General features: G+C 45.9%; 1 protein-coding gene across 4 annotated transcripts in view; it reads left to right on the top strand.

The window, feature by feature from the left end:
* FBXO16 (F-box protein 16) overlaps positions 1-16,375 on the top strand; it is a 40,286-nt gene extending 23,911 nt beyond the window's left edge. For 3 of the 4 annotated variants that reach the window (XM_067556179.1, XM_067556178.1, XM_067556181.1), the window contains 4 exons: positions 94-326; positions 6,916-7,021; positions 14,853-15,078; positions 15,887-16,375. In XM_067556179.1, the coding sequence (XP_067412280.1) occupies positions 94-326; positions 6,916-7,021; positions 14,853-15,078; positions 15,887-15,954 (633 nt within the window). In that variant the 3' untranslated portion in view covers positions 15,955-16,375. Of the gene's footprint in view, positions 1-93; positions 327-6,915; positions 7,022-14,852; positions 15,083-15,886 lie in introns of all 4 variants that reach the window. The other variant, XM_067556180.1, reaches the window with a different exon arrangement.
* Positions 16,376-19,568: the final 3,193 nt, after the last annotated feature.

The following is a 19,568-nucleotide window of genomic DNA, read 5'->3' as shown; positions in this document are numbered from 1 at the left end:
CTTTATTTTGAGATTCACTGCTGACGATGTCCCCTGGGGTGGGAATGTGGCTGGGTGCCGAGGTTTATTTCCCTCATCCGTCTCTTCCATTAGACCCCTCCAAAAGATGAATTTGTGGTCATCGATGTCCAGCCAATAGCAAGAGACGTCCCTGAGGCGAAACTATCCCTTTCCTCAGTTCTCCGCTCAGCATCCGTGCTAGGAAAGAGGACGGACAAAGAGAAAAAAGAGCTCCCACCGTGGCGGTCCTCAGATAAACATCCCACTGACACTGTCCGATTCAACTACCTAGACAATTACGATCCGATCGAGCAAGTGAGGCAGGCGTAAGAAGCTCACGTTCTTCCTTTCTGCATTTTCTGGGCTGGCACTAGCAGGAAAAAGGAGGATATTAGCGTGTGCTCAGGGGCATTTCTGAATAATGCAGTAAGGTTTAAGGGACCGTGCAGCTCTCCCGCTAACAGAGAAGAATAAATATACTGCTGTGATGCTAATAAACGCGTTATCAATGTGGGAATGAGATGGCTCAAAAGGGATTTACATATATATATATATATCTAAAAGCGAATGAATAGCTCCTGCAGTTACTCTGCCGAAGATAGACTTACAAGAGGCATCGGTCCTCATGCTTCAGGGCATTATGTGGTCAGCAGATGGGGTCAAAAAGACACTCCCCCCCATGGTATTATAACACACAACAAAGTGCCTTAGGGCAGTTTCATGGTTTATTCTGAAACATCTGACAGTGGCTATTATTGGAGAAAGAATAATGGCTCAGCTGGACGTTGGTCGGTCTTTGTACGGCAGTTCCTGTGAAAAGAGGCTCATAAGTGTCTTGAAACCCACCCAGCTACGCACCTAGGATGAAATTCATCCTTCTGCAGTGGGCCAACTAAAGTCCTGTGAACCACTTAAGTCCCAATTAAGCCTTCAAGATAGGGCTTAAAGTGAGACACAAATGGTTCATTGACCTTGTGTTGGCCCTCTGCAGAGGAGTGAATTTCACCCTAGGTGCACAGCCACTGTGAGTTCACCCTTACCTAGTAACTGTGTAGGGCTAAATTCTAATGTACTTGCTTGGGTTCTTTTTGAACATAGTTATGCTAAATGGACCACCTCTCCTGCTGAGCATTTCAGAAATTCCCCATCGCCTATTGAAACCCAATTATGGATTGTGATAATCGGTGTGTTGGTCACCGATGTTTATCAGTGTAGACTGCGTGCGTGTGTCCCTGTGTAGATGCTGTCCCAGCTCTGATCAGGAAACTGAGACGGCTCTCACGATTGAATGAGTCGACACGACCACGGATTAGCTAAGCAACGAAGGCACCCAGGCCAGGTTTATTGCATGTGGCACAATGAAAAATGACTTACAGAGTATCTCTGGGTCAGTTTCATATTGGCGGTGTTACAATGGTCTCGGCCCAACGGCGGGACTTTCCGTTATCCCTTAGACCGGACACCGGTATTCCCTCTGACACCCTCTTTTATACACTGTTACATACACTTTCGTTCTGCCCCCTTTGACGTAGGTAGTTGCCACCCTCCTGACGTAGTCTAATACCACCTTTTTCCATTGATTGGCTGATTTGGGCACCGCCACTTCATGTATCATTTCTATCCATAAAAGTGTCATTTCAGAGAGTTAGTATCTTGGTACCTCTTATACCTACTACATATTTTAGTAATATTTTGGCAGTCTTACAATCTTGCAGTATCAGCACTTTCCTGTACTAGTTTCAGTTAACTTGAGTGACCCCTTATACTTCCATTCACTTGGCTTTTTCCACTTAGGCCTTAGCCTGTTTTACAGGCCTTAAGCTCTCACTTCTTACTACATGGATCATTATCTTTAGTCCACATGCGCTCGTCCTAGTTGCTTCAAAGAGTTCCCTGCATTCAATTTCATCCTCTTTCTTTAAGCATCTTTCAAAAGTTTAGCCCAAAACTTCTTGGTAGAATTGACTGAAGACTTTATTAACCTCCTTTAACGGAGATGCTTGTCCTTGCAGATGGGTATTATTATTTTTTATTTGTTGTAGTAAATATTTATACTATGGCAGGATTTATAGTATTCAGTCCAGATCAGGTCTGATACAGGATCGGTGCTGTACAAAATCAAGAGACAATCCTTGCTTTGAAGGGTTTACAATCTAAAGACACAACCAGCTAAAGGGTAGAGAATGTGGATACAATATACCAGGGGTGGCCAGACTTACTGACCCCTCTCCCTCTGGGAGATCCTTCTTCCTACTGGGCAGAATCCTCTAGCCTCACCACCCTGCTGCAGGGCAGAAGCTCTGAGCTCCTCACCCCAGTCTGGTAGGCGGAGATTGGGTGGGTCATAGGGGGCTCTGTGAGCCACACTTTAACTGTAAAAGAGTTGCAATATACAAACAGATGGAGGAGATCCTGAGTTGTGAATGGTGTCATAAGCAAATTAAGTATTTTTCTTCTTCCTGGGCAGGCTTTGAACCTGTTAGCAATTTGTGCTTCTGAGAATGTTTTAGTGTCTAATGATCTACCAAACTTTGTACTTAGCTGTAATTACAAGGGATTATTTCAAGGAGAGAAATTAATTCTATGTGATTTGCTTGTTTATCAAAGATCTCCCTTTCATTTCACTTAAGCTATAAGTAATTGCTACTGTGCGGTCTCCTTCATAATACAGTAGCACAGGTGTGCTGGTTTAGGTATCAATGTGGCTTTGCACTTGAATAACCCACATTTAAGTATTTCTTTCCCTTGGATCAATCTTTGTCGGAACCCTCCACTGCACCCTTTCTCTGAACTACTCATTCTTGAGGCTATGTATTGGGGCCACCATCCTTTAGGCTCAGGAAGACCAGCTGAGACTCTGTTGGGCAATTCTGTTCCCTACTCAGTCAAGGAAGTTATTGTGGAAGCACACCAGGCCCCCCCCGCAGTGTCTAAGTTGCTTATTATTATTTATTATATGTATTTGCATATCACCTAGGAGCCCCAGGCTCCGCACTAGGTGCTGTACAACACACAGAACAAAAAGTCAGTTCCTGCCCCCAAAGAGTTTGCAATCTAACTCCAAGGACAACAGACGGGTACAGACTTCTTAACTAGCTTTTTATCACTCAGACCCCATTGTCCTAGGAAGTGAGACACCAGCACTGGATACTGTCACCCTCCATTTTTAACCTCTATTTGGTCATGTCAGCAGCATGCAACTGTCATTTGTCAGCAGCGTGGTTTGGTGCTGGAATGTAGGGTGTAGGTGGCAGGTGCTGGGAGAGGGGTCTAGGTAACATCAGCACATGAACGAAGCCCTTGCTCCTCTCAGCCTGTCTTTTTTTAAGATTTAATAAAAGAAAATGTTTCTAGTCCTTACAGTTTGAAAGAAAACTTTCTAAACATGACCCGATTTTTTGCTGTCTTCCTGAATTCACAGACAGATTGAAACAAAAGTTCATCATCATAAGATGTTTTAATTTGGCAACCTGTTACCATTTAAATGGCAACATTGCAACCAATGTCAGTGTCTCATTGCAGCAGAAACGTTCAACCAACCTGTTCCTTCCCTATCAGCATCCCGGAGGGCACCGCTACTAATGGTAGAGTCCTGCTGGCCTCCATTTCTCTACCTGATTCTCAGTCACTGGGCTCAGCCAAGGCAGTGGGAGGAAACAAGCTGCTTTCTGGAGGACCTTCTTGCTGTCTGCTTAGTCACAGTGCTAGGGGTCTCTGGTTGGAGTGCAGTCACCAAAGAGATGGGGCTTAAAAGGGCTTCATGAAAGAGAGGGATGACCGAACACTGAGTACATTAAATGAGAGGTACATGTGGGTTGGGGTGGAAGGCTGTGAAAAGTCAGACGGGAGTGAAGGAGACAGAGGTAGAAGTGAGGAAGACTGGGAAGAGAGCCGGAATGTAAGCAGGAGCTAGTTATGGATTGCCTGGAAGGTATTATTAAAACTCCTTGGTGGAGTTATAGCCGTGATTTATACTGTTGCTTATCTGTCTGTATAATTTGTCATCAGCTTGGTATCTTTAAAGTATTCTTTCTGTTTTGTTTTCCACCTGACTCTTCCAGGTAGCCTTTCGCTTATGTACAAATGAGAGCAGATAAGAGGGTGGCGTTGTCTATTCTAAGGCACTAAACAATCTTGCAAAGATGAAATGATACATTTTCATACGAGACTTGGAACCGAGTCAGCAAGCTGTCCAAGATCTCTCTGACTACGTTCTGACTGGGAAGGAACAGGAGAAGTTTCTTTAATCCATTTGCACAGTTCTGCTGGAAGGCATCTGGTGTTGTGCAGCTTGTTGCCAATAAATCAACAGTTTTCTCTCCCATTTTATCATGGATAAAGAATTCTGATTCCAGTGCAGGGTTGGAATCATGCCAGGTCAGTGTCCTAGTGGCTCAGGAAGGAGTCCTGCTACTTCTCACAATGGAAGGGCAGCTGAAATGAAGGCTGGCCCCCTCGTTCTGGCCTCTGGAAGCCAACACTAATTCAGTTAGATAATTTATGGACACAGGCAGGTTCTAAAAACAGTTGCATGTTGTGCCAGAGCGTTTAACCAACAAGAAAATAATTACTTGCAGTAATTGTTCTGTCAACAGCCTAGATCCAGCTTACAGAACAGGTCTTGCACTTGTGTGAAGAGAACTCCATTGCACTGGACCTATTAGTTGTGACAATCACTGTCACTCAGATCTCGCTACAGCTAGCCCGATACTCTTCATTTGCTACACATCATCTTGGGCTGTGCAAATTAAACCATCCATTAAAGGATGGACAGGTGGATAAATTCTGAGCACATGACAGGGATCCAGGAATTCCTGAGTTCTTACCTTGGCTCTGACACTGCCTCTGCAGCCTTGGGCAAGTCACTTATTCTCTTACTGAGATACTCAGATGCCAGAGTGATGCAGTTGGACATTGGACATAGATGTTGTGAGGATTAATATTTGTATTTTTGAAAGCAAAACATTTTAAATTATTATCATCACGCACATTGGGTGTGACGGGCTGTCCCTGTTTCATTTCTTCATAAATCCTTTTATTTTCTAATAATGTATTTTAAAATAATAGGCTCATGTGGATGCTGTCATTACCCTCTGCTGCTTGGAATCAGAACTGCTCAACCATGTTTCATAGGTCCTGTACTTTTAACAGCTAGTTAAGATTCTTCTTTGGCTCAAGTGGTATGAGCTTGTGCTTTTGGACTAGAAGAACCTGAGTTCTGTTGAAAGCTCATCAAAATTCTTCATAATGAACAATGTATTAGATGGATTTTACTTCTTGGCTGTCAGTAAATTGTCTGCAAACAGTTTATGATTTTCTTAAATTGTTATTTAAAATCACGTGCCTAATAAATTCTGTGAATAGTTCTTGGTCTGTGAGCAGTTCCTGGTGAATATGCAGTATCTGAACTGTGTTGGTTGGTTTTGAAGGATATGCAAGTCACAAGGTATGTTTCTCTTCCCAGATTAGATGAATGCAACTTTTAAAATCAGATTTCTGGCATGAAGTCTTATGATGTTGAATTCAAAAATGTGCTTAGGCTTTGTTTGTTTGACCAGATATGATGGTGAGGTGTGTGGTATAAGAATCTGGACAGAATAGGAAATTGTAGCCTTAAAATTTGCTGTTTCTGTGAAAATTTCTGCCTGTGAAATTATTCATTAAACGACTTGCAGAGATTGAACACGAAAGGAGAATCAATGTAGTCAAAGCAAATTTGCTGAAGAACCCACACAAATTTTGCAGAAAATTGTTTGCAGTTTTCACACAGCTGTAGTTGTGTCCCTGCTGTTGGTGTGAAGTGTCACGTGGCACAGCATATTGGCTGCTCTGAAGTCCTAGGAAGCCAGGTTTCATACAATCATGTAAGGAAATTTGCTGTGGACCAGTTTCAATATTCCTTCATTCAGCTCTCAGAATGTAGTAAATTCCTATCCTGTCAATTGATTATATTAGCTTTTATAACAGCTTCACATAGGCACACAGAGAAGAAGATGTATCTGGTTGTAAACACAGAGACTCATAGGAGAGGCTGGCAGACTAGGGCCTTGTCTATATTACAAATTACATTGGTTTAACTAAAGGTGTGTTCTCAAATCAATCTAATTAAACTGGTGCACACTCCAGATAAACACTCCAAAATTGATTTAACTCCTATATAGATAGATTTAGCAGAAGCAAGGAATCAACTCATGCTCACTTGATATAAACCAGGTTTAAATTGATTTAAGAATGTTCAAACGGGTTTGCATAAGTTTAACTAAATCAATGTAAAAACACACCTTTAGTGAAATCGGTGCACTTTGGAACGTAGACAAGGACAAGAAGCCAGCTGAGTTTCATGGAGCTGATTCTCCACTGTCTTGCCAGTAGTATTTGGCATCCACTTTGCACAGGTGCAAGGGAGTGGAGAGTCAGGCCCTGCATAATTAAGATGGCTGTACATTAAATGTGTGGAGTACCAAAGCCCACTTTTCAAAGCATCTTTGCTTTGCCATCTGATAAATGACTGACACTCCATTTCACACAGAGAGATGCATAGAGAGAGGTGTGAGCTATACATTATAGGACAATACGACTTTTTTTATTTTGTCTCCTTTATACAAACTATTTCCCAAAATGCTTAAAAGTGTTAAATTATAGTTCTGGAAGAGATCAACTTACAGGTTTAGATAGAGTAAGGGGGGAAACAGGAAAGTGGATGAGCTACAGACATACAAGAAGACCGTTACAAAGGGCAAGAGTGCAGAGAAGAAAGCTCTCAAGCCTACATTGCATGAGACAGGACTAGGGGGACAGATGACAGAGCTAGCAAAGAAAGCCTGAACTAGGTCTGGGTTATCTCTAAAGTTTTCTTTGAATTTCAGTAGGGATTTCCCCTCATCTCAGTTAACGCTATTCCTTTCTGTTTTGCAGTAGAAAGAAAGGAGGAGGACTAACCCCAGACCTCAGCCAACAAGCATTTGAGAAAAAAAGAAAACCGAGCTCTGCATCTTATAAACTCCGGAAAGCAAAATCACTGGCAAGTATCTCTAGATCCTGACTTTATTCCTGACAGGGCCAAAGCCTGTTACACCAGGGATCTGTTTGGCTCAAAGCGTTTATAGATATCTCTGGTATCTTGGGTCACAAATAGACCTGATCAGATGTTGCTAACTATACATTTCTTAAGCTGCGATTTTCTTCCCTTCTTGTAACGTACATTTTAAATCCCAGTTCCAGAGCTGTCTAGGAGGAGGCATTCTACAATAGGTATGATTGCTTCCATTAACGCATTGTAATTGGGTATAAAGCAGAACGGCTTTAGGAGAAAACTTGCTGATGTGGGGCCAGATTTAGGATCGTAAATTATTATTTGTATTGTAGACCTTGACTAGCTCAGGACCCCATTGTGCTAGGTGCTGTACAAACATATACTAAATGCCAGTCCCTGCTCCGAAATGCTTACAGCAGAGAAGATTGAAGGCTGCCCCAGCATCACTGTATTGGCACAGGTGGCACATGAGTCTTCTGTTTGGGGAGGCTCACACGCGAATGATGGAAGTTCTCTGGAAGTGGGAGGGGCCACCGACACCTGGACCGTGGCCCCACTTCACTAGGCCTCTTCCCCCTGAGGCCTCACCCTTGCTCCGCCTCTTCCCTCCCCTGAAGCCACTCCCACCCGCTCTCTGCCCCCTTCCCCGAGGCCCCCCCACCCGCCACTCGCTCCTCCACCTCCTCTCCCAAGACCCCACTGCTCGCTCCTCTCCGCCCCTTCCCGGAATGGCCCCATCACTTTTTCTTGCTATAGGCGAGTGCGAGGAGGCAGAGGAGTGGGCAGTGGGAGTCTCAGGGAAGGAGGCAGAAAGGAGTGAGTGGCAGGCGGGGGGGAGGCCTCAGGGGAAGAGGCGGAGCAGGGGTGGGACGGGGCCATAGTCTGGGTGCTGGTGGCCCCTCCCCCTTCTATGGAACTTCACTTTTGGCGCTCCAAAGGCAGTGGCGGGCCAGCGCGCCTCCGGAGGGGTGACCTGGGCAGCATCTGTGGTGTTTCCTCCCTGCATGGCCAGCCTCCCCTAGCCTCTTATACACGCTGCCCACGTGCATTGGCTCAGGGCAGAAGGTGCAGGGAACATCTTCCTTCCCGTAATTCTTCTGTGCGGGTAGCTGTGCTGCTTGGGCCGGATTCTCCTCTCTCTGACTCCAGCCAGACTCCCTTATAACCCAGAGGTGAGCGGCGTCACACTGGTGTGAGAAGACAATCTGGGCTCCCTGAGTGCAAAAGGGGGCTGCCAGCGTAACCCACAGGGCTGTGTGTTGTGTCCCCCTGTGTGCCTGATCCATGGAGGGTGTGAGTCTGTTGCAGTCCTGAGCTGTAAAGCCTGGCTCTTTAGCTCGAACTGTAGAGACTCATGCTGCTATCTCTGGAAGTCTCCGTTTCTACCCCCGGGTGATAGGATGGTGGGTGTGAGGCCCTGGGCTCCAGCAAGCGGCATCAAGGTTATGCTGGGGGGACGCACAGTTTAGTAGCCATCTAGTTCAGCAGTTCCCTTGCAGGGTGCTCCCCCATTCTCTGGAGGCATCATATCAACTCATGTCCTGTGGACAGCCTCCAGGGACGTCAGGGGGAGTTTCCATGGGTGAATCAAGAGTTCCAAATCTGTGGGTCTCATTGAGACTCTTCCTTAGTCAGGTTCGTTCCCTTTGCTGAGGAGCTGGTGCAAGGTGCATGCATGCTGAGACTGCGCTTACTCCTGGTTTGCATGGTGTATGTGGGAGGAGAATGAGGCCGCGGTTATTTGTTCTCATCTCTATCACTGACTAGCTGTGCGTCCTCAGGCAGCTCACTTCCCTGTGACTCAGCTTCCCTGGGTGTAAAAAGGGCATTAATATGCCTGTCTCACAGAGGCACTGGGAAACTTAATTCCTCCGTAGTGCTGAGCGTGTCATAAGAAAGAATTAATGTTCGTAAAGCACGTTGAGGCTTTGCAGTGAAAAAGCGCTAGGTAAGTATAAAGCATTATTCTCAGATATACCATTCAGGATGTGTTTAAATCGAACCAGTTTATAATAGAGTCCTTCAGCAGTTCAATTGCTGCTGTTTGCTCATGTGTCAGCAGGGCCGGATTAACTCTCCTGTAGGCCCGGGGCTATTCGATTTTGTGGGGTCCCCACACCATGCTTGAGAAACGGGGATTTAAAACACCATCGTCCTGCCCTCCCCCCTGAGCTGCTGCTGCCCCTCCCCACATTCCCAAGAGGCTGTCCTGTGCTCTGCACTTCCCCCTCCCCGGGGCTGCCTCATTCACAGAGCAGTTCAGTGTCCCCGTGCCCTGCCCTCTCTCCTCCACTCCCCTGGGCTGCCCCCTTCACAGGCGCTCCCGTGCCCGCCCCCTGCTTGGGTCACAGGGGATCCCCGGGCTTTCCCCCGCCCTGTCCTTCCGCCTGGGGGCATTGCGTTGCCACTGCCCTGCAGAGCTGTTCCACCCTGTCAGTTGTAGTGCCCTGCCCCGGCTCCAGGCAGGCCCTGGCCAGCGCGTCCCGTGCATGGTTGGCGGGGACTCGCAGTAGCTGCGTGGCAGCCCAGGCAGGTGTCGGGCTGGGCACCAAGGGCTGCTCCCGCCCAAGGGGCTCAGCCCCGAGCTGGACGAGCGGCTGCAGCTGCCTGCCGGTGCCGTGGCTCCAGGCAGGGAAGGTTCCACAACTGGCTGCCCCACACACCGCAAGTGGGGCTATGTCTACACTAACGGCAGCAAAGTCGCCGCCGTCAGATCGACTTATCTGGATCTAGTGAGCGGTCAGTGAAGACCCGCTCAGTCGATCCAGAAGTCGAGGTACTAAAACCACCTCCTCCAGTGGCGTAGCGCTGCCTCAGCGGGAACACGGTTCCCGTCGATGCAGTGCAGTGAAGACGGCGCGCAGAAGAGGAGCAGAGAAGGCGATGCAAGTTCTTTGCCTACTTTGCGTAACTCCCGTCGACTGCCGCCGAATCGCCAAGGTACGTGTAGACCAAGCCTGGGATTGGCGCCCAGGGCCGGCCCTAGGGGAGTGTGGAGCCTGAGGCAAATCTGCTGGGCTCGCGCTCTTGGGGATGTGGAAACACGGGGCTCAGTGGCACCTGGGCCTGTTCAGCACAGCATTATTGTATTGTAACTCTGGGTGTGTCTACACTGCCAAGGCTGCACGGATCGATGCAGTGGGATCGACTGAGTGGGCTGTGGAGACCTGCTCAGTCGATCCTGGAAGTGCTCTCTGGCCCATGCAATAAATCCACCACTACCCCCTCCCAAAAAGAGTAAGGCTGGGTCGACTGGAGGGCGTGTCCCGTCGACACAGCGCAGTGGAGACGCCACATAAGGGAGCATAAGTAAGTCTACGGGAGATATGCAAGCTACAGTACGTAACTTGCGTATCTCTCATTGACGGCAGCCGGCAATGTAGATCAGGGGAATTCTGCACAAAAAATGTAAAATTCTGCGCACGTTTTAAAATCCTTCCTATTTTATTTGTCAAAATAACACAACATAATCATGCCAATTTCAATTATTTTGGTCATTTATTTCAAAATGCCTGTCACAAGTGTGTCTGTAACAGTACAGACAACAAAAAAGATTCAGGACGTGTTTTTTGACAAATAGATTCCTTACTAGGCATGTTAATACGGAGCTTTGAGTAATAATTCATTAAACCACAATACAGAAACGTATCCCCGCACCCCTCAGAAGCAGTGCAAAGGCTTGGGGGAGTCAAGGGTAATGGAGGAGCTGCGGGAGAGGGAAGTTATTGCTGGGAAGGAGCCTGGGAGTGAACCAAGAGGGTTGTTGGGAGTGGGTGGGATAAATATGCAATAGGTTTTTTGGGGGCGGGGAGGGATTGTTAGGGAGTTGGGGAGCCTCCCCCATGCAGACCCTGGCTGCCTCTCCCATTCAGTCAGGCACATCTGCCCCTGTCCCTCCATGTCCCTGCTCACCCCCTCCCCGTTCAGCCAGGCATAGCTGCCCCTGTCCCCATGTGTCCCTGCACCCCCACTCAGCCACCCCCTCTCTCCCTGTCCCCATGTGCCCTGCATCCCCAGTCCCATTCAGCCCCTGGCTCAATGTTGTCAGCCCACTAGCACCTATGCCTCCATCCCAGTCTGTTCCCCTCCACTAGCTCTTCTGAACTCCAGTCTGTGTGACTCCCCAATAGCCCCATGTGCCCTGCTCTGCCTGTCCCCTCATTTCCTGTGTCACCTCACCTGGCATTTCAGGCCGGGCACTGTGAGGAAGGCAGCCTCTGCCGGCTCCCTCTCCCTGGCTGGCTGCTCCCGCCAGTGAGTCAGCTGCCCTCTTTTCTGGAGCCACATCAACCCCTGGTGGGCAAAAGGTGTAATTGTAACATGACCCCTCAGCTTCCCTTCACCTCCCCATCAGAATCAATTATTCTTGGAGGGGGGGGACCAGAAATCGATGGTAGACGTTAATTCTGCACTTGCACAGTGGTGCAGAATTCCACCAAGAGTAACTTTGCTACCCTTGAGTCCTGGACTTTCCCCAGTTTCAGTAACCAAGCCACTTTTCCTCTTTCATGTCATCCCAGTCTGTACTCCTGCTATTCATTGCTGACTATGATACTGTGATGATAATGCTGTATTTTCCTTAGGGTGATGAAAGAGACAAGATTATTTATATAACTAATTAGGAAATATCAGAAAATAATCTCTGTTTATTATAAAGATAAGGTTGGGAAATCTTGTTTAAATATATCTGTTAAAGGATTCTCATGTCAGCCAACCCCAAAGAGAGAGACTTATAATTCAAACCTTTTAAATGAATCCTTCAGAAAAGAAGGAAGCATGATGAAAGAATAAATGCCCCAGGCACCAAAGATAAAAGAAAATTATAATGAAGACACGTATGATAAATTCACTGAAAGTTAATGAAACCAAAGTATATAATACTAAACAATGAACGTATGGAAAGGGTTATTATATAAGAGAAAAGGAGCTGGTGTTCCAGATTCATAAGAGTAAAAAATGGGTGCTGAATACCAAAAGGAAAAAAATAATTTCAGGCCACATCCAGACTCGGTTAAAATCACAGGAATAGCACCCACTGATCCTGGTCTGAGTTTGGTCCCTTGGTTTCTTTTCAGTACAGCAGTAGCATTTGCTAGAACGAAATTCTGGGGAAGACCAGGGTGTGATGGTGACAGTACCATGAATCCTGGAAACTATGGCAACAAATAAGAAAAGCTCAAGATTTGTTTGGTAACAAGTAAAATTAGGTTTGAAGCCGCAGGCTTTTGACTATAGGGCCAAACTCCTCCCTCACATGTGAACATGTAACACCCATTGTCTCCTGTGGAAGATGTGAGAATATATAGAATTGGGCCCATAATTTTTGTTGGGGAGTATCATGACCCCCTTAAATACTTAGCTACTGGCTTTATTGGATCAGGGCCCTACGGATTGCCTCATACTATCTGGGTACTTATATAGACCTCAGATCCTTGGGAAGTATTGTCCCCATTTTACAGATGCAGAACTGTGGCAGAGTAGATGGAGTGACTTGCCCAAGCTCACATATTGAAAGCCGGTCTCCTGAGCTGCAGTCCAGTGCCCTAGCCACTAACTAGGTCAGCCTTCCTGTCCTTTTTGATACAGCGCTATGCACCGCCATTGTGAGTCCACCCACATGGGCCTTTTGCTCCCTGCAATGTTGTCACTTTACCCCAATGACAGCCTCTTCTCCACTCATCTCCTAAGACTCCACATAATGTTTTTGCAGCTGTTCAGCAGAATAATCAGCCAAAAACGCTGAAATGTCAAAACCATGGACATTTTATTAGCAACATAAAAATTATGGAGTCTGACACTCATGACAGCTGTGAGAAATATTACAGCCTCAGCAATCAGGACTCTTTTTTTTTCCTTTCACGCTTTAGTTTCTGTTCTCTGTGAGGGGCTGCTTCACTCTCACAAATGTTCTTGAATTACTAACTTATTTCTGGCCTTATTGAATAACAACTTTTGGAGAGAAACTATTAAGCCACATTGTTGTCTGTGTTCTAAGGTGATAAGATCGCAGTATCAGGAATGAATTTCCTCCATGAATATTGGCAGGGAGCTGGTGGTTTGAGGAAGGATCATGTGTTAGGACCTGGTGCGCATATCTCACATGTCCATCTTTTGCCACTGCAGATACCTCAGGCAGTGACAAACTTCAGTTCTAGCCAACTCATTTCTATAGCCTCAACCCATATTTTAAGTATTATTTATTTGCACAGGTAGTATCATTGAACTTCAGGGGATTACCTACAGGAGCAAAAATTATCCTGTGTAATGCTTGCGGAGTCAAACTCCTTTGTTTGTACATCTCACTCATCTTGAAAAAGCACAGCCTGGTTTTGTGGTTTAACACGCTTTGCCTTCCTATCCCCAAGCACTCTGCAGCTGAATCACCAAGACCACAGGAGGGCAAAAACAAGGTACAATCAGCTCGTTGCAAGCCGCTGCTTACCTGCTTTTGGGTTTTTCCTTCTCTATTGGAAGAAAAACCTACTGTACCTGCCACATCATGCCATGTCTTTGTTTACATTGTCATGTGCAGTCACTCACAAGGACATCTTAAGCTGTTGCATACTTCCTGGCTTCTCTTTGGGTTGATCTTTGGCAATCACTGGAGTGCTTATTTTTAACTCGAGGATTAAGCATTATACAACATCCACCACAGTCATATCAAGCGACCAGGGGAAAATGCAAAACGGTGTTAACTTTTCTGTACAACAGTTTAATCCTTGACAACAGTCTCTTTATAACATCATCTGCCGTCATTGCTTCATAACGCATTACTAAGCAAATGTTTTGTTATATTCATGGTTTTTCAGTATTCTAAGCAAGGGCTAAGCAAATGATTTGGCTCAGTTTAACAAGGGCTAGATAGCTAGCACGCAGCTTCTCACGTGCTGCTTTTTAAACGTCTTGGGATTTCTTTACAAGATTAAACAATCACTGTAATGGTGGGAGTATATTTGTCTACTTCTAAAGAACGTGCCCCTCCAAAAGCAGCCACATTTTTATTCCCGTGCATGCCCCTGAGTGTGTTACTAAATCCCACCCTGCAGATTCAATTCCACCCTGTTCTCTTCACGTCCTGTCCTAGGCCGTTGTGCAGAGTTGCTGTGCTCTGTTAGGGCACCCAAGAGATGGTTGCACTTCATTGTTGGTTGAGAAGAGCAGTATAGACAGTGCATTTCGCGCAGGGTACTGTGAGAGTGAATTAGTCTGTAAAGTGCCTTGTGATTCTGAGCTGGAAGCGGCTCTAGAAGTGCAAAGTATCATTCGTGCTAATGCAAACTGCTGCTCGCTGCATAGGTTAAACTATAGACAGCGAACTTCTTGCCAGCTGGAATCCTTCATAATGTAAACGAATAAATCCATCCTGATTCATTCCATAACGAAGACCGGTCTGTTTCATGACAGCCCAAGTTCTGCCCTGGGATGGTTGCCCACTGATTTCAATAGGAGCCATGTACATGTGTCTGAGGACAGAATTCGGGCCTTAAGGTGCGAGAGTTGTGGAGACTCCGTTAATGTGGGCAAACCCCTGTTAGTGGCTGCTTCTAAATGGCTTCCTTTGTCATTCATGAAAGGCTGGAATTTTTTCCAGTCCACAGCTAGCCCCATAAGAATATGCAGTGCTCTTATTTATGGAGCTTACTACACAGAGCTGTGGAATTATAATAACAGAGCGCAGGTCACGGCTGCAGAACAAAACTGTAATTGTATTGTCATTTAAAAACCGTGGATACCGGTTAGTTTTCTAAGGGCTCAGACATTTTTATTCCCTTTCCGGCTGTTAGGTGAACATGATCTTTCTCTTTTTTTCTCTTCCCAGCTGTCCCTATCTGCAGACCTTGGCTCTAGCCCGAAAGGACCAGTTCGCCCAAGTTGGGCTACTCACCAGTCAACGGGATACCCTGTTACCAAAGCAACAGCTAAGATCCTAGCTCAAAGTGCCCAGTGGAATGCTGGGATCCGACCAGCCCCTGTTCGAGCGCCAGTGCCAAAGCTGAGTGAAAGAGGGAAGAAGGCCTTTGCGAGGACGAGCAGAAGTTCTCCATGTTAGTAAGCTGCCTTACCTCACCCTTAAGCTACCACAGAGCCCACGGCTATCTGAGTTTGGTGTTGGGAACCATTGTTACTATGGGCCTTCAGGGCAAGCAAGCAATAGTCATTTCAGAGGGTGTGAACCATACTGACTGTAACTGACCAGCCCTAAAATCCCATCTGTCTCTCATGACGGTCACAGGACCTGGCTTTGCCAATACAGCCGAGCTAAGATAGCTATCCCTACAAAGCCCCTTAGTGGAGACGCAGCAAATACCAGGCAAAGGAGTTCTTTTGCCGGTGTTACTAAAGCACCTCCAAGAACGACATAAGCTATGCCAGCAAATGGACTCTTTTGCCAGTATGGGGGCAGGGGTGCATGCCTGCTTGGGTGTACATGTCCATCCCCGCATACCCATGTCGGTCAGGATGGCCCAAGAAGTGACAGACTGTATTACCTGTAATTTAGGTTGATTGCTGGGCAAAACTCCATAACCCCTTGTAAAAGAGATAGGCAAGTCCTACTTTACCTCTCACATCTTCAGTGACCTCTGCAGGATCTCCACAGTCTCTGCTGTGCCTTTCCTAAACTGCGCTGACCAACGTTAGACTCAGTGCTCCAAATGAGAGAGTAGTTCGCCATATTCCCAGGGCACTGGACGTGCAGGCAGTAGGATTCAGGATATTTTTAACAGGACCATATTCTACAAAATGAGATGCTGATTTTGCAGTTTAAAAATAATCTACACGTCCATTCTTGCACATCCACATTCAAGCTGCAGCTGCTGCTAATTCTCGGGGGTTTTTCTTTATCCATTCTAGCATCCCCACTGTTCGAAGCTCAGCCCTGGCAAATTCCTCCATCAGACCATGGATCTGACGCAGAGTAAGGGAGTGAAGGTTCAGCGTAATTCATCCCAGTCATACCAGCTCATCTGCCCAGCGTTCGGAAGAGGATGATCATGTCCCTGAGTCACAGGTGGTGCTCAGTGAACAACGGATGTTACTGACGTTTAAAAATCATGCTCAAGGTTTCATGGATCCAGCCCCATTGTTTTTTATATCACTTGTCACAATACAAGACTTTCTTCATTGAACTCATTATACAAAGCAGAGAAACAGGCATGAAGGCCCTGAGGGAGATTTACTAGTATAAATCTGGGCTAATTGCATTGCAGCCAGTTTAGACTGAAGGTTTTGGGGGCAGGAAATCTTTTACTTTGTGTACGTACGGCACATAGCAGAGTGGGCCCTCACTGTGGTTGGGATCTCCAGGTGCAACCATGGTACAAATAAATCATGCAAAACTACGGTGAGATCAGAAGCTGGATCAGTGTCTTGTTTGCTGTCTTGGCTCTTTTCAGTGTGTTTTCCTGTCTCTGCTGCTTTGGATGTTGATGCCTCATTGTGCTTTCACTCGGTGTTTCTTCACTGCAGAGTTAACTCAGGCCGTCGGCACTCGGGTTAGCCTAGCCCAGGTGTGAGCCGCCACACTACACAGCCCTGCCTGCCTTGTGGAGTCCTCATTGGGGCTGAACTCCCATGTGTGTCACTAGGACTTTGGGGGCACATCCCATGGTTCTTTGTGCTGCAGTATGCTGAGCTACTTTATGCTTCTTTCCCAGTGAATTGTAGGAGAACTTGTCTGTCCTTCTGGGTGCAAGGGGGGAATTCTGGGAAGGCATTGCAGGGTTTCCAGCACATGAGTGCCTTAGCCTGTGTCCTCACTGCAAAGTGGGTGGTTATAGCCTGAGTGAATGTGGAGTCCAGGCTCTCACTTACCCCCTTTTCCCCCCAGCTGTGCCAGCTAGCCCGGGATGAAACCACTAACCTCAGGTGAGAGCTTTGTGCATGGGTGGGAAGGGGGTTAGGGCTGGAAGCCAGGTAAGAGTTCAGGTTAACTCTGCACTGAAGACAGACCCTCTCAAAGGTTGGACACCAGTGTAACTCCATGATTTCAGTGGTGTGACTCCTGATTTACACCAGGGTGAGAGCAGAGTCAGGTGCCAAACTTTGGATAAAGGAGTTGGGTGAGATTTTCCATGTGGACCTGATACCAATAGGCTTGGTACAGAGAAGGTGAATCATGCACTTGTGCTCAGTTTTTTCATGATACACGAACAAGAGAGTATTCAACAAAACTGAAAGGCAGCAAATTTACAAATGATAACAGGGAATTTGTTTAAACAACGTGTAACCAACCTGTGGAACTCTTTGCCACAATATGTCATTGAGGACAAGAGCATAGTAGGATTCAAAACAGGATGAGACATTTGTGTGGACAATGGAAACTTCCACAGTAACTTTAGATAAAAAGAAAGTAAAGCTACCTGCCAACTACTAACTGATCAGGGTTCAGAATAAGCTTCCTCTGTGAGCAAAGTTAATCTGTAATTGTCCACTGCAGAATTTCTTGTACCTTCCTATGAAGTTTCTGACACTGGCCAGTACCGGAGACAGGATACTAGACCAGAGGGTCCTCTTGTCTGGTCCAGCATAGCAATTCCCAGGATCTGGCCATTTGTCTCTTGCTGTGTTTTGTAAAGTGCCATGTATATTTCTAACTCCAGATCAGTTAGTTAATAATAACCCAGCTCATTTCCTTTTCCTACTCTTGGTTCTGTAACTTCTTTCAGGCTGCTTCCTATGCTTGGAATGGTCCTACCTGGCTACCAAACACCCACTCCCTCCTTCCTCAAATCCCTCTTGATAAGCCTTTTCCCTGGGAAGTCATCCTACATTGATTTTATTGATGTTCCTACACTTTCTCAGGCCTAATTTGTTGTCCTGTGTTTATTAAGACCATATGAACTGCCGTACTGTGTCAGACCAATGGCCCATATAGCCCAGTGTCCTGTCTCTGACAGTAGCCAGTACCAGAGATTCAGGGGGAGTGTACAGAACATGACAATTTTGGAGAGATCCACTGCATTCCTGGATTCTGGCCATGAGAGGTTTAGGGTCACCCTGAGCATGGGGTTACATCCCTGACCATCTTGACTAATAGCCATTGATGGACCTATCTTCCATGAATTTATCTAGTTCTTTTTTTAATCTAGTTACATTTTTGGCCACCACGGTATCCCACAGCAATGAGTTCCACAGGTTAATTGTGTGTGGCATGAAAAAGTATTTCCTCCTATTTGTATTAAACCTGCTGCCTAGTAATTTCATTGAGTGACCCTTGATTTTTGATTTGTGGGGAAGGATAACTACCACTTTCCCCCCACACCATTTGTGATTTTATAGACCTCTATCATATTCCCGCTTAATAGTCTCTTTTCTAAGATGAACAGCCCTAATCTTTTTAGTCTCTCCTCATATGGAAGCCATTCCATGCCCTTGATCATCTTTGTTGCCCTTTTCTGAACCTTTTCCAGTTCTTTTTTGAGGTGGGGAAAACAGAACTGGACATAGTATTCAAGGTGTGGGCATCCCATGGATTTATATAGTGGCATTATGATATTTTCTGTCTTATTTTCTATTCCTTGTCTAATAGTTCATAACATTCTGTTACCTTTTTGACCACTGCTACACACTGAGCTGAAGTTTTCAGAGAACTATCCATGATTATCCCAAGATCTCTTTCTTGAGTGGTAACATCTAATTTAGAACCCATCGTTATATATGTTGTAGTTGGGATTAGATTTTCCAATGTTCATTACTTTGCACTTATCAACATTGAATTTCAGCTGCCATTTTGTTGCCTAGTCAGCAGTTTTGTGAGATTCCTTTGTAACTCTTCGCAGTCAGCTTTAGATTTAATTCTTGAATAATTTTGTAGTATCTGCAAACTTTGCCATTTCACTGTTCACTCCCTTTTCCAGATCATTAATGAATATATTGAACAGCACAGGTCCCAGTACAGATCCTTGGAGAACCTCACTGTTTACCTCTCTCCAGTGTGAAAATAGACCACTTATTCCTACCCTTTGTTTCCTGTCTTTTAACCACATACTGATTCATGAGAGGACCTTCCCTATTATCCCATGACTACTTAGTTTCCTTCAGAGCTTTTGGTGAGGGGGACCTTGTCAAAGGCTTCCTGAAAGTCCAAGTACACTGTATTGACTGGATCACCCTTATCCACATGCTTGTTGACACCCTCAAAGAATTCTAATAAACTGGTGAGGCATGACTTCCCTTCACAAAAGCCATGTTGACTCTTCCTTAACAAACTGTGTTCAATATGTCTGATAATTCTGTCCTTTACTATAGTTTCAATCAATTTGCCTGGTACTGAAGTTAGGCTTACCAGCCTGTAATTGCCAGGATTGCCTCTGGAACAGTTTTTTAAAATTGGCATTACATTAGCTACCTTCCAGTCATGTGGTACAGAAGCTGATTTAAGCGATAGTTTACATACCACAGTTAGTAGTTCTGCAATTTCATATCTGAGTTCCTTCAGAAGTCTTGGTGAATACCATTTGGTCCTGGCCATAGAATCATAGAAGATGAGGGTTGGAAGGGACCTCAGGAGGTCACCTAGTCCAATTCCCAGCTC

The sequence above is a fragment of the Emydura macquarii genome, unplaced genomic scaffold (assembly GCF_026122565.2).
Source record: "Emydura macquarii macquarii isolate MOO-44397 ecotype Brisbane River unplaced genomic scaffold, CSIRO-AGI_Emac_v2 contig_1676, whole genome shotgun sequence".
NCBI lineage: Eukaryota > Metazoa > Chordata > Testudines > Chelidae > Emydura > Emydura macquarii.
The sequence above is the reverse complement of the archived record's forward strand: the minus strand, read 5'-3'. Positions and strand labels throughout refer to the sequence as shown.